Raw genomic sequence first — 26,009 nt, 5'->3', positions numbered from 1 at the left:
ATATTTTATGGATTCACAAGCATATACATAAGCATATTCCTTTCTTCCATCACATACTTTGTGGTATACTACACACAATCTGGACTGAATAGTGATTTTTTTAAATAAAATTTTTCTTTTGGAATAATTTTGTATTTACAGAAAAGTTTTAGAGAATCTTGTATACTCTACTCACTTCTACTACTGTTAGCATCTTACATAATCATAGTACCATGTCAAAACTAGGAAATTAACATTCTACAATACTACTAACTAAATTACAGAATTTATTCAGATTTCACTAATTATGTCCTTTTGGCTCTAGGGTCCAATCCAGGATACCACATTGCTTTTAGCATAATGTTCTTTTTCCCTTAGAATGTATTTTGAGGATCGTCTCAGGTCAGTTTATATGCAGTTGCCTCATTCTCTGGAAGGACTGTAAAAATGGACTGAGTGGAATTTCAGGACCAATGATTATGTGCATTTAAAAATTACCAAACCTCTCTTCCCCAAAGAAATTAGCATACTCTTCTAATTAGTCTCCCTGTGATTTGAGTGTTGTAAATTTCTTTGAAGTTCCAAGATTAACATTGGGGACTGAATGAAGGTGATAAATGTAAAGTATTCAAAAAAATTTTGCACACTTCGAAATAACTATTTTTAATGTACTGGCACAAATTCACATAGCATTGCGTGATTTATACATTATACCAATAATTTATTGGGCCATGACCCACATGTATAGTCGGTTCCTGTTAGGACCACTAGGGGGCTCTGCTGGAAGGGTTTTACAGTTACGTTAGTCCATTTAGGGGAATGTTTCGAGATGATGTTTTAGATTTCTAAACTCTTAAAACTTGAAAGAGATCATCTCATCCAGCTTCCTTATTTTGCAGAAGAGGAAACCAAGTTTGGCCGAGAGAGCTGGTATGGAGGAGAGCTGGAATTTAAAATCGCCTCTTGGTTCCCGCGGCAGGAGTTCAATAAATTCTTTTTTGCCATGTGCCTCCACTGAATGGTTCACCCCCAGTGGCTATTTTCTTTTTTACTGCCACAATTTTAGTAATTTTTGCTAAGACGGTGTATTTATGATATTCTTCTAATAGGACACTTTACTGATTGGTTAGGTGAAAGAAATGCAAGAAATATAAACTTCTAAATAAACGTTATTACTTATTACAAAATGTTTTCTATTCAAAGCATCCCTCAGCATCAAAACCATATTAGTTACTGGAAGCCCTAGCAACCACTTTCAAATTTACTTTCCACTTAAAACATTTTACTCTTATCTTTACTCATTTATTCATTCAATATTTATTGACTGCCTACTAGCTCCAGACACTGTTGTAGACCCTAGGCTTACAGAAGCTGCCCTTCGTCCCCAAGAAGCATCTATTTCTCCATTGTTCACTTTATAAACTATTTTTACAGGCCTTAGTTCAGTGGTTCTCATAGTATGGTCCCTGAACCAGCAGCAGGAGCAGAAGCACCTGGGAACTTGTTAAAAATGTAAATTATTAGGCCCACACTACACTCCAGCAATCTTTTTGTTGTTGTTGTTCTTAAACAAGCTCTCCAGGGATTCTGATGTACATTCAAGTTTAAAAACTATGGTTTTAGTTCCACGGCTTGGCATCAATTATCTAAGTAGGTCAAAGATCAACATCCGGCTTCTGAACTCTCAGGCATCTCCGTGGAGTAGTGGTCTCAGATACAACTGAGACCCAACAATGACCATACTTAATTTAATGATTTGTTGTACCTGGAAAGATCCTGGGATGATTGTAGTAACAGTATTATAATGGCTTCAGAACAAAAACGAACCGCAGTGGATTTTCTTTACCAATAGAAAATGGGCCGGACTGAGTTCCGGGACAGTGTTTTCAGACACTAGACACAGCCGGCTACATTAATCCCGTGGGTTCTGGGTCTGGCTGAGTCAGGGCGGCGCTCTGAGCCGAGTGGGGCCGCGTGAACCGGTCAGGTTGGATTCGAACCTTCGGTTAGAGGCTAAATTCTGGAAGCCTCGACCACATCACATTGGTTCGTACAGAGGAGGAGGCTCCGGAGAGGCCCGGGGCGGCCCGGGTAGAGCCGGCCGGCGCAGAAGCCGCACCCTCCTGGCCCCAAACGCCGGCAGGGCGGAGCCACGCGGCTGCAGCTCGGGCAGAGACGCGAGGCGCGGCGCAGCGCGGCGCGGGTTCGCGACTGTGGCGTAAGGGGCTACGACGGCAGCGGCTGCGCCGCCCGGCCGGGTCAACGTCGTGCGCCTGCGCGAACCCGGCGCCATTTTGGTGGCCGGGCGCGGAGGTGATTCCACACTCTGGAGAGCGCGGCGGTAGGGGTGGCGTTGGCAGCGTTCGTGTGCTCGGGTGTGAATCGCAGAGGGAGGAGGCGGTGGAGGAAGAGGTGGCGGCGGTGGCGGTGGTCGTAACGGTGGCGGAGGAGGCGGGTACGAATCAGCTGCGGGCGGAGACATGGCCAACATCGCGGTGCAGCGAATCAAGCGGGAGTTCAAGGAGGTGCTGAAGAGCGAGGAGGTCAGAAATGAACTCCCGGACGTCCCCCACCTCAGCCCAGGGCGGGAGGGCCCTTTCAGTGGCGACCCCAATATCCCTGGTAACCCCCGGGTGGCCTTTTTTGCTGCCACCCTTCTGCTTGTGGGGAAGCAGCAGTCTCCCCCTCCTTCCGCCGTTTTCCCCTCCCCTCCCAGGGCCCTGGGATGGACGGTCTCGCGGGCGGGTGGTCTGGGGAGGAAAACGGTTTGGGGGGCGGATGGAGGAGGGGCGCTTATCGGCGGAGTGTGAGCTCTAGAGAGAGCCCCAAGGCAGTGGCAACAGCTGGAAGTGTGGCTGTAGGGTGGGGAGGGAGCAGGCCGAGCCTGAGAAAACCCGGGAAGTGGGTTGGGGGAAGGGGAAAGGTGGTAACTGGATCCGGAGAGCCGCGCTGCCCAAAGGCCCACTCTTTTTTAAGGGTATTCTGGGTTATAACCGGTCTGGCCGCCACGGTCCTTTCCTTAAGGAAGGAGCGATGCAAGTCCTTAGGTATTGATGAAAGGACGTTCAGAGTTACTCCCTCTCAGTTCGGTATTGGGAGAGAAGAGAAGGCATAATGGGGTGCTGTCTTCTTTGAGTGGGGGGGTGGGATAAGGGAATTTTCACCTGAGATAGGAAATTAATTCCATATTAGACCGTTATCTCATTTCTACTTACCCCGACATCTAGGCCTAGAGTTTCGATTGACATCTAAAGCTTTTTGACTGGGTAAAGGCAAGTTTGGTGTATTAAAGACATTTAGATATTTTTAGCTAGGAGTAGGAAAAAATAATGGAGTGTACGAGAAGCTTATTTCAAAATACTGTCTACAAGTTACAGAGTGTCCCAAGACAGTGCCTCTGTGACACTGTTGTGTTGTGCCATGAAACTTCACTATGATGTCCCTCATAGTTAACTTCATTATGATGTCCCTCATAGTTAACTTGATTCTTACTTTTGAAGAACATCCCTATTAAGAAACATGAGGTTTCAGCAGATTAATACATTGTTATATTTCCTTATTAAGTAAGTAGGTTTATCCCAACATATTTATATCTGAAATGATTAAAAAATTTTTTGTCTTAACCTGCTCCTGAGTCCTTTGGAAATTTTAGATACTCTAGTATTAGCCGCACTTATTAATGTAAGATATTTAAAGTGTTTTAGTAATTTGACTCAAAATTATGAACGGATCAGTACAGGTTTTTTTTTCATACCCAAATCAAGAAGAATGCTAGGTTGTTTTCATCCTTGGATCCAACAAAGATTAAAAATACTGACTGGTTATTTTCAAGATGTCACGTATCATTATTGGATGTATTATTGCTATTTGTATTTTACTCTTACATTGGTACTTTAATGATCTTAATGATTTGTGAAATTCAGCATTCTAAGTATGTGATGAGTTATTAACATAAGTCTGATAGCAGTTGAACTTTATTTGAGTCTAAAGTGATTATGTATTTTTCCAGTTAGACATGGAGAAGATTCTTTAAGATTATTTAAAAATGCCAAATCCTAGCAGATTTATTGAATGTAATAGTATATAAGTAATGATTGGTTTTACAGAGCATGTGTATGTACTCTGACCTCTGTATTTGTTCAAGTGCCAAAACTCTGAATGGAAGGATGACTTTGTATTTTTGTGGTACAGTGCAGAAAAAGAGTCGTAAATGCCTGTACTGATACACAGTGAAACAGTGATTCTAAGTTTTTCTCTAATAAGAAAATACATTCCAGGACAGTTGACATATATCTTCCTAATGAAAGTTTGCAGCTAATATTGTTGCTAGTAGCCTAAAACATTTCTTCTATAATATGGTTGTACAAGCCTGAAACTTTAAGACTTTAATGCATTATTTTCTATTAATTAAAAGTGGTAAGTTACTGCTCTCATAATTCATATAGTCTCTGCATTATGTGAGTTGACTTTTCACCATGATATTCTTAGTACTTAAATTGATGCTTAAAAGAAATCTTGTATTGCTATAGTAATGCATATTGTTAAAATAATACAGCTCTATATTAAGTAAGGGATGATGAAGCCTTGCTTCAAGTGACGTAGTGTTTCAGAGGAAGAAAACAGAAAATACAAACAGGCAAATTATTTTTTTAAGAACAGTACCTTTATAAATCTGGAATGAAACTTCTTCCAGAAAGTAAGTTAAAAGAACATTTAGGAAAGGGTCAGATATTGGAATATATAACCAGTAAATAGCTTTGTTTTCACCAATATTTTATTTAATTGATATTTTACTAGGTCCAGTTCTGTAAGTGGATTATGTTGATTATTTTCAGCTCATTGAAGAACTTGTAGTACAGTCCACGTGTTTCCTTTTTATGTATGTAAATGTAGTATTTGAGTGGCTGGTCAAGTAATCAAGTATTTCCTCATGTAAATCTCCATTTTACCAAAGTTTATTTCATATGCTTGTGTTTACTAAGACTCCTGATTGATTTTAAGGATTTTTTTTTCCCCTTTTCAGTGCCTTAGTAAAGATAGCTGACATTGCTGAATTCTGGCCATAAGAAGTTGTAAGTGGCCACTGTTGGAGTGTGTTGTTAATTAAAATATAACCTCCAAGATAAATTAAAAGCACAGTGCAGAATAGTGGGAGGAGGCCACCATTTGTGTCAGAAGTGGGAGAACAGGTGTATTTGTCTGCATAGATGAAAGGATTAATGAGAAATTGGTAACATTGATTGCTTCTTTGTCGGGAGAATTGGGTGTCTGGGGCAACAGGCATCAAAAGACCCCTTTTGAATTTTGAATCATGCTAATATGTTATTTACTCAAAATAAATAAACCACATAGGCCTTTTTTCCTGAGACTGTGTTTGGAAGTCTGTCCTTTATGTGTCAGGTTTATTTAAATCTGAGTGTGAATTTTAAGTAATGCTTCGAAGTTGCTAGGCATGGAAAATTGATTTAAAGTACATTTTATGGTTATTTTTTGAGTTGAATTACATAAGTGAGTTGTTGCTTACGAGGATAGAATTAAACTATAATCTGTATTCATAGGTTGTATTATTATTTACTATCAATTATTATTGGTATTAACAATTAACCACCATTTGTAGAGGAGCTCTCAGTTCCATTTGTTTATATACATTATTGCTAATTCTCAAGAACAGGTCTTTGAATTAGATTTCTTCTTTCTTAGATGAGAAAATTGAGATTCAGAGAAGTTAAATTATTTGGCCGCAAATGTATAGCTTTGAGATGTAGATCTAAGTCTGCTTGTGTTTATATTGTACCATGCTGTCATGACTTGCCAAAGGTAGGCATACTTTTAATTATTTAAAAATAATTGAACCTGGTTTGTATTACTGATTAAAGGATTTAAACACAACCTAAGTTAATTGTTAGTTTAAACATTAAAATACGTGTTACCTGTAATTAAAGTTTTACTTGCATTTCAATATGGAAAATATTTTTAAATTTGATGTTCAGTGAAGTAAAAGGCCCTTAAATCAGTGCACATACTCTTGCTTGTTCTTGTGCTATATGGTACCTGTAGTTTTTTTCATATTGTAGCTGCACTTTGCTAACTAGGATTTTCTAGGATTCTCATAGGGAATATTCTCATAGGGAATTATTTTAATATTTAATTTAAACCAATGAACAAATTGGTTTCACGAAAACTACTATTGTATACATTTTCCTTAAGTATTTAAATGGATTTTTGTATCTTTTATTTTAAATTTTATATATTTGATTATTCTGTGTAGAACTAGTTGCACATCTTTAGAAGAAAGTCTCTTGATTTCTGTAGACCATACAACCTTGGCACTATGTGGGGCATGTGGGGCAGATAATGAATTCTTTGTTGTGGGTGGTTCTCCTGTGCATTGTAGGAGGTTTAGCACTATCCCTGACTAACAGCACTAGATGCCAATAGCACAGGCAATCCTCCCTCCACCTCCCTACCCTCTCCCTGCCAATCATATCAACTAAAAATGTCTCCAGACTTTGCCAAATGCTGAGAACCACTGCTGAAGACAAAACTCTTTAGAAGAACATTTAAGACTGTTAACTAGGTAGGATGTGTAGTATAATTTCTCTAAAAGATGAATGAATGGAAGTAAAGGTACAAAAAATTATATACTACTACTACTAGGTTTGAATGTTCTGTTTTTGTTTTAAGACTTTGCCCCGTATCAATTAATTATCGTCATTTTCTTTTAAACTTTCCTTTTTGATTTAAGGAAAAAGGTGAAATTTCCTGCTATAAACTAATGTTACCAGAATTTGAACAATTTTTTACTAATAGAAAAGTGGTGTGTTTTTACAGCTATGTAAATTATAGTTCAGTGTAACTTATTTAGATAGTGTTCCTTAAGAGGTTCTGGGTGTAGGTTGAGCAAGGAAAGTGTTATAGGTTGAATTAAAAAAAAAAAAAGCAACTTAAAAGCCTGTCCAAGAAATACTCTTTGGGGTGCATTTCTCTTCTCTCTTTTTTTTTTAGTTATTATAAAGACTTTGATCTCTGTCCATCAGGCACAGAGTTAGATGCATTTGGGATCCCTTTGCAGGTCACCCCTTTGTAAAGGATATATACTCTTATTTCTCAGTAAATATGTTATCAGCAGTTATTGAGCATATTGACAACAGCCCTAAAAGACTTACCTGGTTGGAGGTAGATAAAAATGTTAGATGCAAGGAATCAATGCTATGGGAGTTCTGAGGGTATGTGTATGTAGGGAGGTTCTTGAGCTAGGTTCCAAAGGAAAGTTAAGACTGACTTCGAATTTCAGGAGACAGTCATAAAGGAATTACAGGAATACTGTAATTTACAAGTAAATGATCTCTTCTGTAGTTGCCTGAACTGGAACTAGGGAGCAGGGTTATGGACAAAATTAGGCAAGAAACACATTTATATATATGTGTGTATATATAAATATATATATATATTTATATATTTAACATCTTTATTGGAGTATAGTTGCTTTACAGTGGTGTGTTAGTTTGTGCTTTATAACAAAGTGAATCAGCTATACATATACATATATCCCCATATCTCCTCCCTCTTGTGTCTCCCTCCCACCCTCCCTATCCCACCCCTCTAGGTGGTCACAAAGCACCGCATTTATATATTTATAACAAAAAGGTTGCATTGCTCTGATATACACAGACATAGTTGTGGAGTTAGAACACATAAGTTTTCTTTGGAGAAAAAAACACCTTTTTCATATCAAAATAATAAATGGTAATATACAAAGTACATACAATAAAGTGTGACCAGCACCCAAAACAAACAGAATATTAATATTACCAGCACCATCGGAATCCCCACACCCCACCCCTTTCCAGTAATTTTCTTGGTTTTTAATAGCACAGACTAGCTTTGAGTATGTTGTTTTTTGTTTTTGGTTTTGGTTTTTTTTTGCGGTACACGGGCCTCTCACTGTTGTGGCCTCTCCTGTTGCGGAGCACAGGCTCCAGACGTGCAGGCTCAGTGGCCATGGCTCACGGGCCCAGCCACTCCGCGGCATGTGGGATCTTCCCAGACCGGGGCACGAATCCGTGTCCCCTGCATTGGCAAGCAGACTCTCAACCACTGCGCCACCAGGGAAGCCCTGAGTATGTTTTTTGTTTTTTTGTTTTTTGCTTTGAGTATGTTTGAGTAAAAGGATAGACATAAGAGCATATACTATATGATTTTATTTTAAAGATTTTCAAAAGATGACTTTCAAAATCTTTGTTCAAAACATTCATTAACAGTGTCTTAGAAAATGTGTTGAATGTTAAAGTTGAAAGAGACCTTAGATCTAGGCCAAAAACTTCATCTATAAGATCAGGAATCTGAGGCCTAGAGAGATTGATTGTTGCTCAGTGACTCAAATCTGGTTAATGGTGAACTTCACCCAAGCTTTTGGCATACCAGTTTACTCCAACCATTATATATGGTTGCTTTACGGGAGTATACTTTTCATAAACAATACCATAAAAGCTGAATGCTAATAAAACTAAGTACAACAGTGAGTGACAGTTCAGTATTGAGTATTGTATTTAAATATATTTTGCTTTTCTCTCTTGGTGTGAGGAAAGGTTGCCAGGAGGCAGAGATACTTACTTCCCCAAGCATGATGTAGTGAGTTTAGCTTAGTGATTAAGAGTGTGGGCTTTGGAATTAGATTTGCGTTCAGTCCTGGCTTTTCTGCTTAATACCTACAGCACTGACTGTTTCAGCTTTCTTATCTGTAAATAGGGAGATCAAGAGAGGCTTTACAGTGCTTAGAGCAGTGCTTGGAACATTCAGTAAATGGATAGCTGCTAAGATGTCAAAATTAACTGTACTTTCATACTCTGCTTATTGTTGTCCTTGGACCATAAAGGTTTCCTTCAATGGTTTAGTGATAGCTCTACGGGAATTTGCCTCCAGAAAAGGCTTAATAACATGATGAGGGACTTTAGTACTTCTTATATTGTTTCTTTGTGTGCAAATAACCTATGGGGACTGGTGGCCAAGGGGAATACAAAAGAATATATGTGGGCTTTGTTCTGAAGATGTTGGTTAGTCTTTCTTTAGGAGACAGTTATAAATTGGAGAGAAGTTTGTGTTAAAATGACCTTTCTGAGTGAAAAAGAAGTAAATTATTAGGGAGCCTTTCATATAATATGGAGTAATGGGATTATTTTGGACTTCTTGACATGGCTCTGGTCTCCTTTAACTGGACCATGGAATCCATATGCTAATCCTCTGGTGTGTAATCTTGAATTCCTTTGTAAAATCCCTATTTTAAAGTCGGGTTTTGGAAACTAGAAAGTCGTGGTCACATCCATCTGACGTCAGTCGTATGTTCTGTTATGTAATTCTGAAAAGGTGAGACAAGTACATTTCATTCAAAACCCTTGTCCTTTCCCTCCCTTTAGTTCTTTGCTTTTACTGCAAATTTAACATTTATTTATTTATTTTGGCTGCTCCGGGTCTTAGTTGTGGCACGTCATCTTTAGTTGCGGCATGTGGACTATTTAGTTGTGGTATGCATGCAGGATCTAGTTCCCCAGCCAGGGATTGAACTCGGGCCCCCTGCACTGGGAGCATGGAGTCTTACCCACTGGACCACCAGGGAAGTGCCTTTACTGCAAATTTAAAACAGTAACTACCTGTAGTTGAATGTCTACTATCCAATATTTTATATATATGACAGCCTTATGAGATGGGTGTTATTCTTGTTTTATGGATTAGAAAGTTGCAGCTCTGAAGAAATTAAGTAACTTTCCTCAGTGTCGAGTAACTTGGTGGAACAAGGGTTTAAAACCAGGTCTCTGACTGTTTACTGGTTATGGTGGGAAGAATAGAGTATAATCATATCTGCTGCTTGCTTCCTATCCATTATCTTTAAAGATGTTTTAAAAATTATATTTTAGACTTAGAAGTTAAGAAATAATATATGAACACCTTTATATCCATGGTCCAGATTTAATAGATCTTAACTCATACTGGGTTTAGCCCCTCCTCCACCTCCCCAAGAAATAAAGCATACAGACAAAGCTCATTCTGTTCTCTTTCCTTCTTTAAGTAACCACTATGCTGGGGTTGAGTATACCCCCCCATTCATATTTTTGTTTTTACTATTGATAAACACAATATTTTTGAGTGTAAAATCACTTTTTAGTATTTTAAACTTAAAAAAATTTTTTTTCATAGATGGTTATAATATTCTACATCTCCTGCAACTTTTCTTCTCAGTGTTGTTTTTTGAGATTTATCTGTGACGATGCATATTGCTCTAGTTCTTCAGTTTTAAACTACAGTTGACCCTTGACCAACATGAGTTTGAACTGCATGAATCTATTTATATGCGGATGTTTTTCCGTAGTAAATACTGCAGTACTGCACAATCCACTGTTGATTGAATGTGAAAATGTGGAGGAACTGGGTATATGGAGGGCCAAACTATAAGTTATACTTAGATTTTTGTCTGAGCAGGGAGGGGGTCGGTATCCCTACCCCCCCTCGTTCAAGGGTGTACTATGTAGAGTATTTCGTGTCACAGTTTTTAAAATTCATTCTCTTACTGATGGCATGTAGTTCCAACTTTTAGAGATTATAAAAAAGGATGCATTGAACATTATGATAGTTGTTTTCTTGGGCACTTAAGGGTTTTATAGGAAGTAGACTTTCAGGATCTGAGTGTATTTGCATCTTCTGCATGACTCGATATTGCATCATTGTTCTCCCAATGATTGTATCAATTTACACTTGCTCTAGAAGTAAATAAGAATTCTAGGGACCTGACATTTGGAAGGTTTAGATTTTTGTCAGTCTGATGGATATGAAATGATAGCTTATTTTAATTTTCATTTCCCTTGTCAGTAGAGATATTAAGTATGTTTTTGTGTTTATTGGCCATAAGGCTTTCTTTTGTAAAATTAGTGTTTGCATTCCTTACCCTTTTTTTTTTTTTTTTTTTTTTTGTGGCACGTGGGCCTCTCACTGTTGTGGCCTCTCCCGTTGTGGAGCACAGGCTCCGGACGCGCAGGCTCAGTGGCCATGGCTCACGGGCCCAGCCGCTCCGCGGCATGTGGGATCTTCCCAGACCGGGGCACGAACCCGTGTCCCCTGCATCGGCAGGCGGACTCTCAGCCGCTGCGCCACCAGGGAAGCCCTCCTTACCCATTTTTAAGAATTTGTGTGGTTTGTATTTTTCTTATTGATTTGTAAGAATTCTTTATCTGTATAATTTTGTCTACTTCTGTTATGTGGCGTAATTTCTAACTGTCTTATCTTTTTTTATGCTCTTCTTAAAAAAATTGTGGTAAATTACATCATAAAACTTTTCTTTTTTTTTTTTTTGCGGTACACGGGCCTCTCACTGTTGTGGCCTCTCCCGTTGCGGAGCACAGGCTCCGGATGCGCAGGCTCAGCGGCCATGGCTCACGGGCCTAGCCACTCTGAGGCATGTGGGATCTTCCCGGACCGCGGCACGAACCCGTGTCCCCCGCATCGGCAGGCGGACTCCTAACCACTGCGCCACCAGGGAAGCCCCATAAAACTTTTCATTGGATTTTTAAAAAATATTTATTTATTTATTTTGCTGCACTGGGGTCTTAGTTGTGGCACGCGGCATCTTCGTTGTCGCATGCAGGATCTTTTAGTTGCGGCATGCAGGCTCTAGTTCCCTGACCAGGGATCAAACCTGAGCCCCCTGCATTGGGAGCGAGGAGTCTTAACTGCGGGATCACCAGGGAAGTCCCTCATCCTTTATATATTTAAGTGCACAATTTCAGTGGCATTAAGTACGTTCACATTGTTGTACGACCAATACCACCATCCATCTCTAAGACTTTGCTTTTTGTAAAACTGAAACTCTGTACCCATTAAACACTAACTCCTTACTTCTCAATGCTCAGCCCCTGGCAGTTACCATTCTATTGAATATTTTCTGTCTCTATGAATTTGATTATTATACATTATTTATTCTGCTGGCTTATTTCACTTTATTGTATCTTTGATCTTACTGAGTTTACTTTTAAAGTAGTCAAATTTGTCTGTCTTTTCCTATATGGTGTGGCTTTTGTATTTTGTTTAAGGAATCTTTTCCTACTCTGGTTATCATAAAGATACTCTCCTGTATTTGGTTCTTAAAAGTTAATTCATTCCTTAACTTCTGTACTCAGGTTTCTTCTGTCTCTATCATATATTGAAACTACTTTTTCAGTCATTACCAATATCTTCTAAATTGTGAAACGAAAAGTAACTTTTCAGCAATTGTCCATTTTGTACCTCTTTCTTCCACGTTTCCAATTCCATCTTAGAGCTTTCCCCTTTCGGTTACTCTGATAAGACTTTTCTGGTTTTTCTTCAACTTCTCTCACTAGCCTTTGTAAGTTACTGATTTCGTCCTCCATCCCCCATTTATCTCCTGAATCTTTGTTTCCGCTTTTGCGTTTTTTGTTAATCATCTTAGGTCAGGTTTTCATTTCTCAGATGGACTATTTATATTAAAATAGTTTGCTTATTTACATTTAATTCTCTGCCTTTGGTCTGTCCCAACTTCTAATTCAACTGGCGCCATGCCACTGGATTTAATTTTTTTTTTTAACCTTCCAAAGAAATGCCTTTATTACAGGGTTTAGGAAAGGAAAAAAGCTCTAGAAAAAGGAAATTTCCAAAATAGGTCTTCAGCAAGGGTGGGTGCAGTGACAAGTCCAGGCTGGAGTCTTGCTCTCACTAGAGGTCACTTCCAGGTTGTGAGGACGGTCCTCCTGGAGTCTCTCGATCGGCCCCCTCTGGGCCCCAGCGACTGGCCCGGCGGACTTCTCAGCCCTTGGTCAGCCTTGTCGCCCTGTGCCAGCTCCTCGTCGTACAGAATTTCATAATTGCCAAGGACTTCCTTTGGGGGTGAACTTGTTTCATTTACAGTCTGGAATTTCAGCGTTAGGGACCGCGATGTTGAGGGTGTCATTAATCAGGTTATACTCAAGGATTTGGTCGTTGGCAGTGCTGGAGGTGAGGGATGGGGACGCGTTCACCTCGATCAGCCAGGGCTTCAGCTTGTCGTTGATGATGATGTCGTAGCCGTAGCACTCAAAGCAGTGTTTGTCGTTGTTCATCGTTGGTGCCATGGCCTTCAGGGACTGCGTGAAGATCCAGTGGATCTCGTTGAACAGCTTGCTGGTCACCTCCTTGTCTCGGGTGCTCTCCAGGTAGAGCCGCAGGTTGTTCACGGTCCACTTGCCCCCGTGGATGTGGTTGTAGTCCTCCCCATGTTTCTGAATGGCAACGTTGGTGAGATGAACAAACATGTTATCCAGCTCACTTGTACTCGGGGTGTATTTTACTGTGCAAAAGCAGCAAAATCCAAGTTTATGCATGTAGTAGAGCAGTGGGCGGTACGTAGACACCAGAATATACAAGCGCAGGTCAAACTTCCTGCTGCCGGGTTGTTAGTAACGGGTTGTTAATGTACAGAGAGATCACGTAGGCTTCCTTGGTAGACTGAGTCATGAACGAAGTTGTTTTGCTGTCCCAGGACCACCTTTTGATTTGAGAGAGCTTGTTGATCAGAAAGATGCCCTTTTCCTGAGCTTTGCCCCAAGGTTTCATGATCCAGGTGCTGGAGAGCCTTTTCCTGAACTCCACGAACAGGTTGTAGTCGGCGGGCAGCATGTAGGTGACAGGGACGAAATCCAGGTAGAGTTGTTTCCCACTTTCGTCCTTCTCTGCTAAAGGACTCCCTTTCTTCTCCAGCTCTTTACTGTATCTCTTGATGTTTTTCACCATCAGATCCTTCTGCATCAGTTCATAGTGGTTCGGGAAATGGTTGACTATTTGATCATCTGAGAGCCGGTAGCCAGTTTCGACACTAAAAACATTGCAGATGGTTTGCTTGCTCTTCCAGTAAAAGTTCCAGTCCTCGTTTTCTGTCACTTGGACCCATCCTCTCTTTTCAGAGTTATTTATCAGCAATGACTTCTCGATATCAGTGACCCATTTCAGTTTTCCTGCCATAATCCATAGGTACTTAAGGAGCCAGTGGGAACGTCCAATTTCTCTTCAGTTTCACCCAGTTTTGACTTGGATTCTCACCTGATGTCAGATTGTTTTCCTGTGACTTCCTCCTGTGGGGCGCACAGCGCGGAGGAACGCCCAGGAGTGCGGAGGACGGTGGCCCCGCACTGCGGCCCAGCCCTGCCTCCCTGGATTTAATTTTTAAAACGTTACTTTGTCATTTTCCTTTACATTGTCTACCCCCTATTGCATGAAGTCAAAACCTTTTTACTGTTGTTCTAGCCTACCTTTTTCCTTATTTCCTGTCAAGTCTCAACTTAAGTTGTATGCCTGAACATACCTCAGACCCTCACTGTCCCTCCAGCCTTTAGCTATATTGAGTTCTGTCTGCTTGGAATAAGTCCTTAACCTCCTTTCTTTGCCTTTTGAAAAACTTACTTCTCCTAAAATGCCATTTCTGATAAGCTTTTCTTTTTTCTTTTTTTTCTGTTTTAAAATTTATTTATCTGTTTTTGGCTGCATTGGGTCTTTGTTGCTGCGCGTGGGCTTTCTCTAGTTGCAGTGAGTGGGGGCTACTCTTCATTGCGATGCGCGGGCTTCTCATTGAGGTGGCTTCTCTTGTTGCGGAGCACGGGCTCTAGGTGCGAGGGCTTCAGTAGTTGTGGCTCATGGGCTCTAGAGCGCAGGCTCAGTAGTTGTGGTGCACGGGCTTAGTTGCTCCGTAGCATGTGGGGTCTTCCCGGACCAGGGCTCAAACCCGTGTTCCCTGCATTGGCACTGCACCGTCAGGGAACCTGATAAGCTTTTCTTGAACCCACAGTTTACCTTTTTTCTCTAGTATCACTTTGTTGGGGTTTTTTTTAGAGCAGTTATTATATTTTTGGTAATTGTATATATGTCTTTTTGCTCCTGCTAGATCATTGGGCTCCTTGAGGATTCTTATTCATCATTTTTTATTCAGCATCCAGCAGTATGGTGCCTGAAATGTAGTAGGCTTAGTAACGTTTAAAATATGCCACACCTGCCCCCCCCCGCCCAAATCTTTGATAGGTGTCTAATCTTTTGGAGCTATTGCTGAAAGTGCTCTTTGCCTAGGTTTAGGACAGGTCTATGTTACTCTGTTCATTATTTTTAGTCTTTGTGTGATTATGGATTTTTCTAGTGATTACAAATGCAGGGCTAGCTAGCATATGTAGCCTTTTCTCTCAAGTGACTGTGGGGTGCTTTACTTTTAGGTTTCTTTGTTTCATGTGAACCATCCTGTTTGGAATTGGTGTACTTAACTGTGGGTTGTCTGATACTATTGCTTTTCAGCAGTGATATAAAACACTTTGTGCTTCATTTTTCTTAAATCATTCTGTACTAGTTCCTTTATTTTTAAAATATATGTATAGAATATACTGCAGTTTATGCATCTGTGCATTGGATATTTGGTTATTTCCAGTTTCTTGCTGGTACAAATGTGCAAGAATTTAATGTGTATTGCTAGATGAGATTTAGAAGGTTATATATGTCAGACTTTTTTAAACGTCTCTTGGCTTGGTCATACATTGATTATATCCTTAGGTGTTTACTGCTTTATCTCCATCTGTCTGATGGAACTGTGAATGTGTGTCATTGAGGACATGGACCTGTCTTACTGATTTTTCCATCCTCCATTGCTTAACACATTACCTGGTGAGCAGGCGGCATTTGTTTTCCTGAATGAGTTTCAGTATTTCTTAAGCTCCAGGGAGCTAATCCCCAAACACTATGAAAGTAATACCTTTCATCCTGCTTCTGGAACTAGGAAGAACTGAATATGTTGATAAAGGTGGCCGCCAGTGAAGTTGGGTTTCTGCTGATAATGTAGTTAGGTCCTGAATTGGGATGGTATACTGTCCAAGCCCAAAACTGGGGAAATAAGATGGTGGGAAGAGAATCTTTTTTGCTTTATTTTGTAGTTTTCCCCTTTGAAGATCTCAGGGGGCATCTATTTAGTATTATATATGACATCATCTGTATCCTATGGTTTAAACTCTTTAGTCAACTCTACATTTTTCTTCATTTATTCAACAAATATTTATTGAATGCCACCTGTGTTTGTTAATAAGCTAGACATGGTCCATGCTGTTATGGAGTAAATTATGGTCCAGTAAGATGGTGAGACATTGAACAGCTAGTTTTGTTTGTTGAGTTTAAGTAAGGAGAACTGTGAGGGTGAGGGAACCTAAACTCAGGGAAAGAGTTCCTTGGGAATAACGCTTAAACTAATACTTGGGAGGATAAATTGGAATTAACTTAGTCATATATTAGGATGATCAACTCTTACATGCACATAGAAAGCTAATAATCATATAGTCAAGAATGTAAACCATTTAATTGCTTTCCTCTTTTAAATAGTCAAATTTCTGTGAATATAAAAGTAAGAAACTTATTAAACTTTGAAAAAATACAGGGAACTATATTATAAAGTAAAAATTATTGGTAATCTCACTCCCAGAGATAATTTTTTTCTTTAAAAAATGTTTGTCTATGAAATATTTCACATATACAGAGATACATCTTAATTTTGGTTTTCCTTTCATTTTATCTGTGTATGTACATATATATACATATTTAGAGTTTTTTGGGGTGGGGGAGCTTTGAATACAATTCCCATGGGACTTTAAACCAACATCTGTAATTTTTAATCATTTGAAGTTGTTTTTCCCTAATAGACTCCAAGCTTCTCAAGGGTAGGCATCATGGCTCATCCATCTTTGTATTATCAGTACCAAGAGCTCTTTAACAGATATTTGAGGGCTGTCTCTATGGTAGGCACCATGATATGTGTTGGGGATATAGTAATGAGTGGGATAAGAGAAGACAAACAAATAAGTAATAAATGCAGTGCAGAGCTGTATAGTAATATTGTCCAGATGAAATTAATTGGTTGTTTTTGATTGGGTGTTCAGAAAAGGCTTATCCTAGAATTGTAAACTTAAATTGAGATCTGAATGATAAAAGCACGTCACTAGGGGAAGAACAATCCAGATCAGAGGAAACTGTTAGTGTAAAAGCTCTAAAGTGGGAATGAATTTGCTATGTGTAAGCAACCAAAAGGAGATTGTTGTGGCTGGAGTATTGTGGGTAAGGGAGGAGAATGGTGCAAGATGAAGTTGGAGATGTAGGTGGGAGCCAGATCACACTCAAGCCATTTGAGGATTTAAAGCAAACGACAGAATTTGTGTTTTTAAAAGATCACTTTGGCTGCTGTGGAGAATGAATTGACCCTGAAGATAATGAGGAAACGTTTACTACTTAAAGGTTGAGTTTTGCTGGATGTAACAAAAGAAACAGTAGTAGTGATTGAAATAAATAGGAAAAGTCTGGAGGGAAAGTATCCCAAAGTTGCTTGGTTAGGGGCTTTATAGTGTTAATAGTCTACTTCTAACTTTCAGGTTACTATTCTTAGGAGTTTGACCCTTGTCCCTAAACTCTCAGAATGGCTATCAGAGGACCAGGCAGCCTATCTGAATTTCAAAAAGGGAAAGGCACCAGGCACTGCCAGCTGAGTTCACTCCCTTTAAAGAGATATCTGAGGTTCCATTCAGTGACCTCTCTTTTTATTTTTTTTATTCACCACAGTGTCATAATCACTTCTTGGTTTAAGGTAGGCTAGGAAATGTTTATTAGCTGAGCACATTGCTCCCCAATTAAAATGAGGGTTTTGTTAGTAAGGAAGGAGAAGGAAATTTGTTAGGCACTTCCCATGTGGGGTTGGGTATAGGAGGCAGGAATGAAGTCAGGAAGATCATTTGGGAAGCCTTTCTAGGTAGCCTAGGCAAGAGGTGATTGAAGCTTGGGGTTAGGGTGGAATACAGGAGGCTTAAGAGAAGTGTTTGGGTTATGTTTTAAGAGTAGAGTCACCAGAGCTTGCTGATGGTGTAGAGAAATAATGAAGAAGCTGGAAAAACACCTAGATTTTTGTCTTTGCAACTAGGTAGATGGTGGTGCTAATTTCTGAGTTGAAGAGTGGGAAGAGCACACTGGAGGTGGGGAGGATAAGAATTTAAGCAGTTCGTTATGTGAGTCTGGAGGTTAGATCTGAAGAGAGATTTGGCATCATAGATACATAGATGGTATAATTTGATGCTTAGACTGGGTAACTTAACTCTAGGAGAATTTGGTTAGAAAAAGAGGGGTCTAGGACAAAGTCTGGTTTTTGTCCTGGTTCCATAGAATGTGTTGAAGTTGAATTGATGAGAAAGAACAGAGGAGAGCGTGGTGTCATTGAAGCCAAGAGAAGACAGAGTTCCAAGAAGAAGGTGGTCAACTTTGTCATGCTGTTTAAATGGGAGAAATGACCGTTGAATTTGCAGTGTGATCATTGGTGACCTTGACTGGAATATTTTCATTGGAATGGTGTGCATGTGTTATTGGGGTGGATTGTTAAGAGGAATGAGATGAGGAACTGGCAACTATGGTCAACTTTTTAAAGGAGTTTTGCTTTTACAGGGAAGGAGAGAAGAGGGGGAGCTGGAGAAGACCATGGCTTCAGAGATCTTTAAAAAAAAATTTCTAGTAGATATTAGAGTATGTTTGTATGTTGATGGATGGGAGAAATTGATTATGCTAGAGAGAGGAGTAACTGAAGGTGCAAAGTCCTTGAGAAGAACAGGGGGTGGTGTTCCTAACATAAGTGGAAGGATTAATCTTTAATAGGAACAGAGACACTTAGGGCAATGTTAAGTTTCCATTTGGGATTTGTGGTTTTCACTTGGAACATCAGACCGCTTAATGGTGGTTGTTCCCTGCTCCTCCCCCAGCAGTGCTGCTTGGGGCAGACACAGGAAGATTTTTTTTTTTTTTTTTTTTAGTTAATTGGAGAATGAGTTTAATTAGCATTAGGGCTTTGCCATATGAGTACACTGCAGGAAGAAAGGTATCAAGGTTGTCAAGAGTATTTGCAAGGGAGTGATTATAATGAATGCCCAAGGAATCTAAACTGGCTAAGGAGGAAGTGAGGACCTTAAAGGTGACTGATAATGAGGGACAGTCAGGGAGAGTGGTTCTGTTTTGATGAAGCCAGCTAATAGCTGGGTTTAGAGTACCAAAGTGAATTTATTTAATCCACAGAGGTTGGGAATCTGAGAAACTTGAAGTGGATTTCGGAGAAGGTGCAAGTTTAGGTGACGACAAAATCAAGAGTATGATTATGGGGATAAGAGGTTACAGTCTGTTAGTATTTGTCGGGAACACAGGCATTCTTAATCCTGTTTCCTTGCTCTTCTGTGAGATTTGAGAAGAAATGTACAAAGATGACAAATTAGGCAACAGTCTCTCATCAACCACAGATAGCTGTTGATATAAACATCCTTTTAATCAAATCAGGATCTTTGTATGTATACTGTTTTATATCTTTTTCCTATTAATATATCTTGTGTTTTCTTCAGGGCATTAAATATTCTTTTTAAATATTTAGTGTTTAACTTGAGTATTAGAATTAAATGGTATTTATATATTAACTTTTAGTACTGCCTGGCTAAACCATTCTTTTGTCGAACATTTATAAGTTGTTTCTATTTTTTCTTCTTATAGCCTTTCCTGCTGAAAGGCATATCTTTACATAATACTTTTTAAAAAAAGTAAATGTCTTTATTTTTGGCTGCATTGGGTCTTCTTTGCTGTGCACAGGCTTTCTCTAGTTGCAGCGAGCGAGGGCTACTCTTCATTGGGGTGCGCGGGCTTCTCATTGCGGTGGCTTCTCTTGTTGCGGAGCACCGGCTCTAGGTGCATGGGCTTCAGTAGTTGTGGTTCGCGGGCTCTAGAGCACAGGCCCAGTAGTTGTGGCGCACAGGCTTAGTTGCTCCGTGGTATGTGGGATCTTCCCAGACCAGGGATTGAACCTGTGTCCCCTGCATTGGCAGGCGGATTCTTTGTGTGTGTGTGTGTGTGTGTGTGTGTGTGCAGTACGCGGGCTTCTCACTACTGTGGCCTCTCCCGTTGTGGAGCACAGGCTCCGGACACGCAGGCTCAGCGGCCATGGCTCACGGGCCCAGCCACTCCACGGCATGTGGGATCTTCCCGGACCGGGGCACGAACCCATGTCCCCCGCGTCGGCAGGCGGACTCTCAACCACTGCGCCACCAGGGAAGCCCGGCAGACGGATTCTTAACCCGCTGCGCCACCAGGGACGTCCCATAATACTTTTTAATCTGAGTTTATTTCCCTAAGATAGATTACTGGAAGAAAATTACTAGGTCATAGTATCTGAACTTATGACCAAGGTGATTTCTAGAAAGTTGGTTGTAAATTGCTCTAGCAGTGGCACTGTATGAAGCAGCCCATTTCATCATATTCTCACCATTAAGGCAACCTTTTTTTTTAAAAGTCAGATAGAAAAATTAACTGTTCCATTTTATCTGTTTATTTAACTTTATTTTTTTTGAAAAACATTGAGTTTATTTAGATAAACATTTGACCAAGCCCTAGTTTATCCAGTGAACTTGAGCAAGTTCTATGAACTAGACATTCTATGGGCAAATAAGTGGCAGAAAAAATAAAACAAATAATTCGTTTAACTTTTTATTAAGAAAATTTTCAAGTGGAAGAGTTGAAAGAACGTATGCTTCTGTCATCACTGCCTAGATTCAACAATTGTTAATGCTGCTGTTATGAAGATAATTCACTACCAAAAGCTGAGCATGCATCTCCTCTAAATAGCATTCTTTTACATAACCACTGTATCATTATTCTACGTAAGAAAATGGTTAATTCCTTAGTATCTAATCCATATCTCCCTAGTTACTTAAAAAATGTCTTTTATAGTTTTTTGGATTTTTGTTTTGAAGGATCCGCTTAAGGTTTACACATTGCATATGAATGTAGTTTGTTTGTTTGTCTGTTTGGGGTTTTTTTTTTTGGCTTGCAGGATCTTGGTTCCTCGACCAGGGATTGAACCCTGGTAATGGCAGTGAAAGCGCTGAGTCCTAGCCAGGGGATTTCCTGAATGTAGTTTTTAGTCTTTTAAAATTTATGATGGTTCTCCTGCACACACCTCCATTTTTCTTTTTTTTTTTTTGCGGTACACGGGCCCCCCACTGCCGTGGCCTCTCCCGCCGCGGAGCACAGGCCCTGGACGCGCAGGCTCAGCGGCCATGGCTCATGGCTCATGGCTCACACACACCTCCATTTTTAATCCTGGAGATTTCCTCATGGTGATGCTTTAACTTGTATTTCTTATAAACTGGGAGTTTAGGTATAAAGGTTTGCCTGGATTATCAGGTTAAACATTTTTGGCAAGACTCCAAGTGTAATGTCGGTATTTCATATTGAATCATGTTAATATATGTGTAAAATCAGGTTTTCTCACTGTTCGTGATATCAGGTCACTTGTGTAATCACTTGATTAAGGTGGGAGCTACAAGATCTCTTTGTGAATGTTTGTTTTATTCCTTTTGCAGTTCGCAAGTAAACTGAAGTTAATGCTTTGGTCCTTTGCAAATATCTTACTCTTTAGTATCCTTTCACCTGATAAGGATCATCATGCATTGATTTTCCTAATTGTCAAATTTATATTTACCTAACTAGAATTCTTCTAGAAAGAAGAGCTTTCCATCATTAACTGGGATGAAAATTGCTTATTATCAGAGTATAGCTTTGGTTTAATAGTCACATCCTATGGCAACAAATGATTTTCCTCTTTTAAAAAAATTTTTTTTAATTTATTATTTTTGGCTGCATTGGGCCTTCGTTGCTGCATGTGGGCTTTCTCTCGTTGTGGCGAGCGGCGCTTCTCATTGCGGTGGCTTCTCTTGTTGCGGAGCACGGGCTCTAGGCGCGCGGGCTTCAGTAGTTGCAGCACGTGGGCTTCGGTAGTTGTGGGCTCTAGAGTGCAGGCTCAGTAGCTGGGGCGCACGGGCGTAATTGATCCGTGGCATGTGGGATCTTCCTGGACCAGGGATTGAACCTGTGTGCTCTGCACTGGCAGGCGGATTCTTAACCACTTCGCCACCAGAGAAGGCCCCTTTTCTCTTTTTTTAATCAGTGTGTGGATGTCTTAGCCCATGCTGCCACAGCAAAATACCATAGACTGGGTGGCATAAACAACAGAAATTCATTTTCTCACAGTTATGGAGGCAGGGGACTTCAAGTCATAGCTGTGAAAGTAATTTGAGATTGGTCTCTGTTTGAAATTCTTGTGGTTAAAATACGTTTATGCAAAATAAATTTGTCTTTTTGATTTTATAAAAGAGTTTGTGTTTAGGTGGAAGGATTACTCTAAGTAGTAGCAGTGATGGCAAATATTCTTATCCCTTTTTTTAAGGAAAACATAGTTTTGCCTCAATTTTAGATATATATCCCTTGTCACTTTAACATCTGTATTTGTCAAATTAAGGCATTTCCAAATACCTTTTTGATAAAATTTTTCATGGAATTGTATTCTTGAATTCTTGGAATAAACCCCTCTTGGTCATAGTGAATAGTACTTAAATTTGTTACGGTATGTTAACCAAGATTTTGTTGAGAATTGTGTATCTTTTTAGTGAGACTAGCCTGTGTTTGTTTAGAATTGTGCTGGCTGAGTTTGGGGGATCAAAGCCATTGTTTGTCCTATAAAATGTGTTTGTAATCATTCTGTCCCTTTCATTGTTTTGAAACAGTGTGGGATAATTTTTTGTAAAGTGGAATGTATGTTTGAGAACCAGGTGGCTTTTTAGAGTGGTTGCTAAATTTTTGTCAGTTTAGGTATTTAAAAAAAAATCTCTTGGGACTTCCCTGGAGGTCCAGTGGTTAAGACTTCACATTCCAGTGCAGGGGGGTGTGGGTTCAATCCCTGGTCGGGGGAGGTAAGATCCCACATGCCTTGTGGCCAAAAAACCAAAACATAAAACAGAAGCAGTATTATAACAAATTCAATAAAGACTTTAGAAATGGTCCACATCAAAAAAATCTCTTATTTAATATATTACATTTCACTTATTATTTATGATCTGTTTTTAATCTGTAGTAAACACAGGATATGGTTTATCTCTCTTTTTTGGTTTATCTCATTTTTTAAAGGTTTTTTAAAACTTTTAAATTTATTTATATCTACTTCTTTTTTTTTTTTTTTTTTTTGGCTGCATCCTGTCTTTATTGTGGCATTCGTTACGGCACTTGGGCTTCTCTCTAGTTGTGGTGCACAGGCTCCAGCGCGTGCAGGCGCCGTAGTTGTGGTACGTGGGCTTAGTTTCTCCACGGCATGTGGGATCTTAGTTCCCCAACCAGGGATCAAACCCACGTCTCCTGCATTGGAGGGTGGATTCTTTACCACTGGACTACATGAGAAGTCCCGGTTTATCTAGTTTTTTAGTTTCCTTTCTCTTTCCTGCCCTTAGTTTACTTATTCTGTATTTTATCAGTTGAGCCCATGACTTTTTGGTTTTATTTTATTTTATTTCATTGAGTCACTGGTTCTATTGTTTTTCTTCCTTTTTGTTTGGTTCAGTTCTTTAGTTTTTTTTTTCCTTTTTGCTGTCAGTAGTTTGAACCCTTTAAAATTCCTTCTTAAATTTTCTTAGGTGATATAGGAGTTTGGAAGGTTAAAAGAAAAGTTGTTTTAAATTAAGGGTACAGAGTCTCATTGTTAAAATTTTTCAATTACAGAAATATACAGAGTAAATTTTTCGTTACCCATCCACCCTTTCCTTCCTTCCTTCCCTCAATCCTAATCCTGTCTTTCACAAGGAACCTTTAACAACTTTTTCTATGCGTCTACATATTCAGAAAACATAGGAACTTCTAGTTTGTCGACCGAAAAAACATACACAACCTAGAAGTTGAGAATTACATTTTATTTGGCGGGTTTTGCAAGGACTTAAGCATGGAAGATAGCCTCTCAGATTGCTCTGAGGAACTAGTCCAAAGAGGTAAGGGAGGTACAGGAGTTTTACAACAAAAAACAGGTAGTTGGAACATCACAAGATTACCATTTATTAAAGAAAACCAGACATCTCAAGGTAACGAATTTAACACTTCTCTATGTATGGGAAGATGCGAGAGTTTGGACTCATTGAAATCGTTCCTTTGATATGCACCTTAACTATTTAGGGCCTGTATGTATCCTGCTTTTTTCCATCCTGAATCCCCTCAGGGTACACTGTCAGGACTGGGTGCAGTGGCTGAATGCTAGATGGCTGAATGCTAGATGGCTGCAACATCCTTTGTTTACGTATACTGCAAGCAGTACTTTTCGTCTACAAGTGTATGAACTTTCATAAATACAAACAAGAGTACAGACACACTAAAAGTTATTTTAGCTCTGTGTGATGATAGATGTTGTAAAGGAAAGCTTGTGCAGTATCACAAGACATTTGAACAAAGAACAGCCTTCTGACACCTGATTAGTTGGTAAGAGAGTTTTATAGTCCTTTAGATTTTGACAAGAGAATGCCATTAACTGATTAATAAAAATTTTAAATAAATTTTTATTTTTGATTTTGTAGTGTTTTATTATGATATTTCTGAACAAATTACTTGAGTATTTTTAAATGGCTGTGTCCTGACTTAGCTTAAAAAAAAAAATTACCCTGTGGTATGGACATGTTGAATGCATTGCCAGTTTTATTTACCAATTTGTGTTCCCCTAGGAGATGCTCGGTTATTTTGTGAAAATGTGTATATTTGATGAAGTTTCTTTTTTTTCCCCACTTTAAAAATTATCTTAGTGTACCTGCAAGGAAATGTTGAGGTCTATAATTAAAATTATATTTATTTACTTTTTGTATTTCTGCTTGTTTTTTTGATGTTAGTCAAACAAATACAGTATTTTTGATGTGCTTATTGTTTCTCAATGCTTTTTAGAAGATAGATCAATTCTTGCTATTCTCCTCAGACTTGTTGAGTCTTTATCCATTTTTGTCTTTTAGACTTAAGTATTTATTCCTTCTTGTAGGGAATGATTACTGGATTTTGATTTTTTTTTTTTTTTTTTTTTTTGCGGTACGCGGGCCTCTCACTGTTGTGGCCTCTCCCGTTGCGGAGCACAGGCTCTGGACGCGCAGGCTCAGCGGCCATGACTCACAGGCCTAGCTGCTCTGCGGCGTGTGGGATCTTCCTGGACCGGGGCACAAACCCTTGTCCCGTGCATTGGCAGGCGGTCTCTCAACCACTGCGCCACCAGGGAAGCCCTGGATTTTGATTTTAATATATATGGTGACACATTTGAAGAGTTGAACAACGTGTAAATTTATTGTTGGAATTGGTAACTTTGTGCTTCCATTTTATGTTTATCTTCATTTTTATTTGCATAAACTATTTAACAAACAACTTTCAACTTTAACAGAATGTCTTTCATTTCCATGAACTAATTAAATTTCTAGTTATTATATATATTAATGTTATTTAACAGTAAATATTCTAATATTTTTGTCTCTCAAACTTTTTATTTTAAGCCTCTGTTGTGTCCGTGGATATGGTAATTGATTGACAAATAATTTTGGATCCTTCAGGTCTAAGAAATACTTTAGTGGCCCAAGGATAATTTTCATCTTGCCTTTTCTTTATTTGGGAATTTTAAAGCATATCTAGGTTATCTTGTCTGTATAGCTTCACATATAAATGTCTTTCATGTTCTCAGCATGTATTAATATCTTTAAAAATATATTCTTACACAGAAGTACCATTATTACATCTAACAGATTAACCGAAACATGTCGATATCATGTAATAAAGTCCATATTCAGATTTCTCCAGTTGTCTCAGAAACATGCAAAGGCTGTTTTTCATTTTTACAATCTTGTTAGTTTTTATTCTGCAAATTTGTGTAGTTGGTAATCATAGAATAAATATTTTCTATTTTTTTCTTTACATATCATGAACACTTTTGAATGTTTAGTACTCATTTTTTTAACTTGGAGACTTAAAAAAAAATAGCTGTCAGGTTCACAGCAAAATTGAGAGGAACATACAGAGATTTCCCGTATACCTCCTGCCCCCACACATGCATAGCCTCCCCCATTATCAACATCCCCCACCAACATATGTATCTTGTACAGTGGTTGAATCTACATTGATACGTCATAATC

At 39.2% G+C, this 26,009-nt stretch overlaps 1 protein-coding gene and 1 pseudogene across 2 annotated transcripts in view; one reads left to right on the top strand and one right to left on the bottom strand.

Annotated features, from left to right (window-relative positions):
* Positions 1-2,248: 2,248 nt before the first annotated feature.
* UBE2K (ubiquitin conjugating enzyme E2 K) overlaps positions 2,249-26,009 on the top strand; it is a 75,180-nt gene continuing 51,419 nt past the window's right edge. The window contains exon 1 of one of the 2 annotated variants that reach the window (XM_060110881.1): positions 2,249-2,522. In XM_060110881.1, the coding sequence (XP_059966864.1) occupies positions 2,460-2,522 (63 nt within the window). In that variant the 5' untranslated portion in view covers positions 2,249-2,459. The remainder of the gene's footprint in view (positions 2,523-26,009) is intronic. The other variant, XM_060110889.1, reaches the window with a different exon arrangement.
* Positions 12,704-13,992, bottom strand: LOC132484753 (polyglutamylase complex subunit TTLL1-like; annotated as a pseudogene).

Source organism: Mesoplodon densirostris, chromosome 1 (genome assembly GCF_025265405.1).
Source record: "Mesoplodon densirostris isolate mMesDen1 chromosome 1, mMesDen1 primary haplotype, whole genome shotgun sequence".
In the NCBI taxonomy this organism is placed as follows: domain Eukaryota; kingdom Metazoa; phylum Chordata; class Mammalia; order Artiodactyla; family Ziphiidae; genus Mesoplodon; species Mesoplodon densirostris.
Note: the sequence above shows the minus strand (reverse complement) of the source record. Positions and strands in the feature narration are given on the sequence as shown.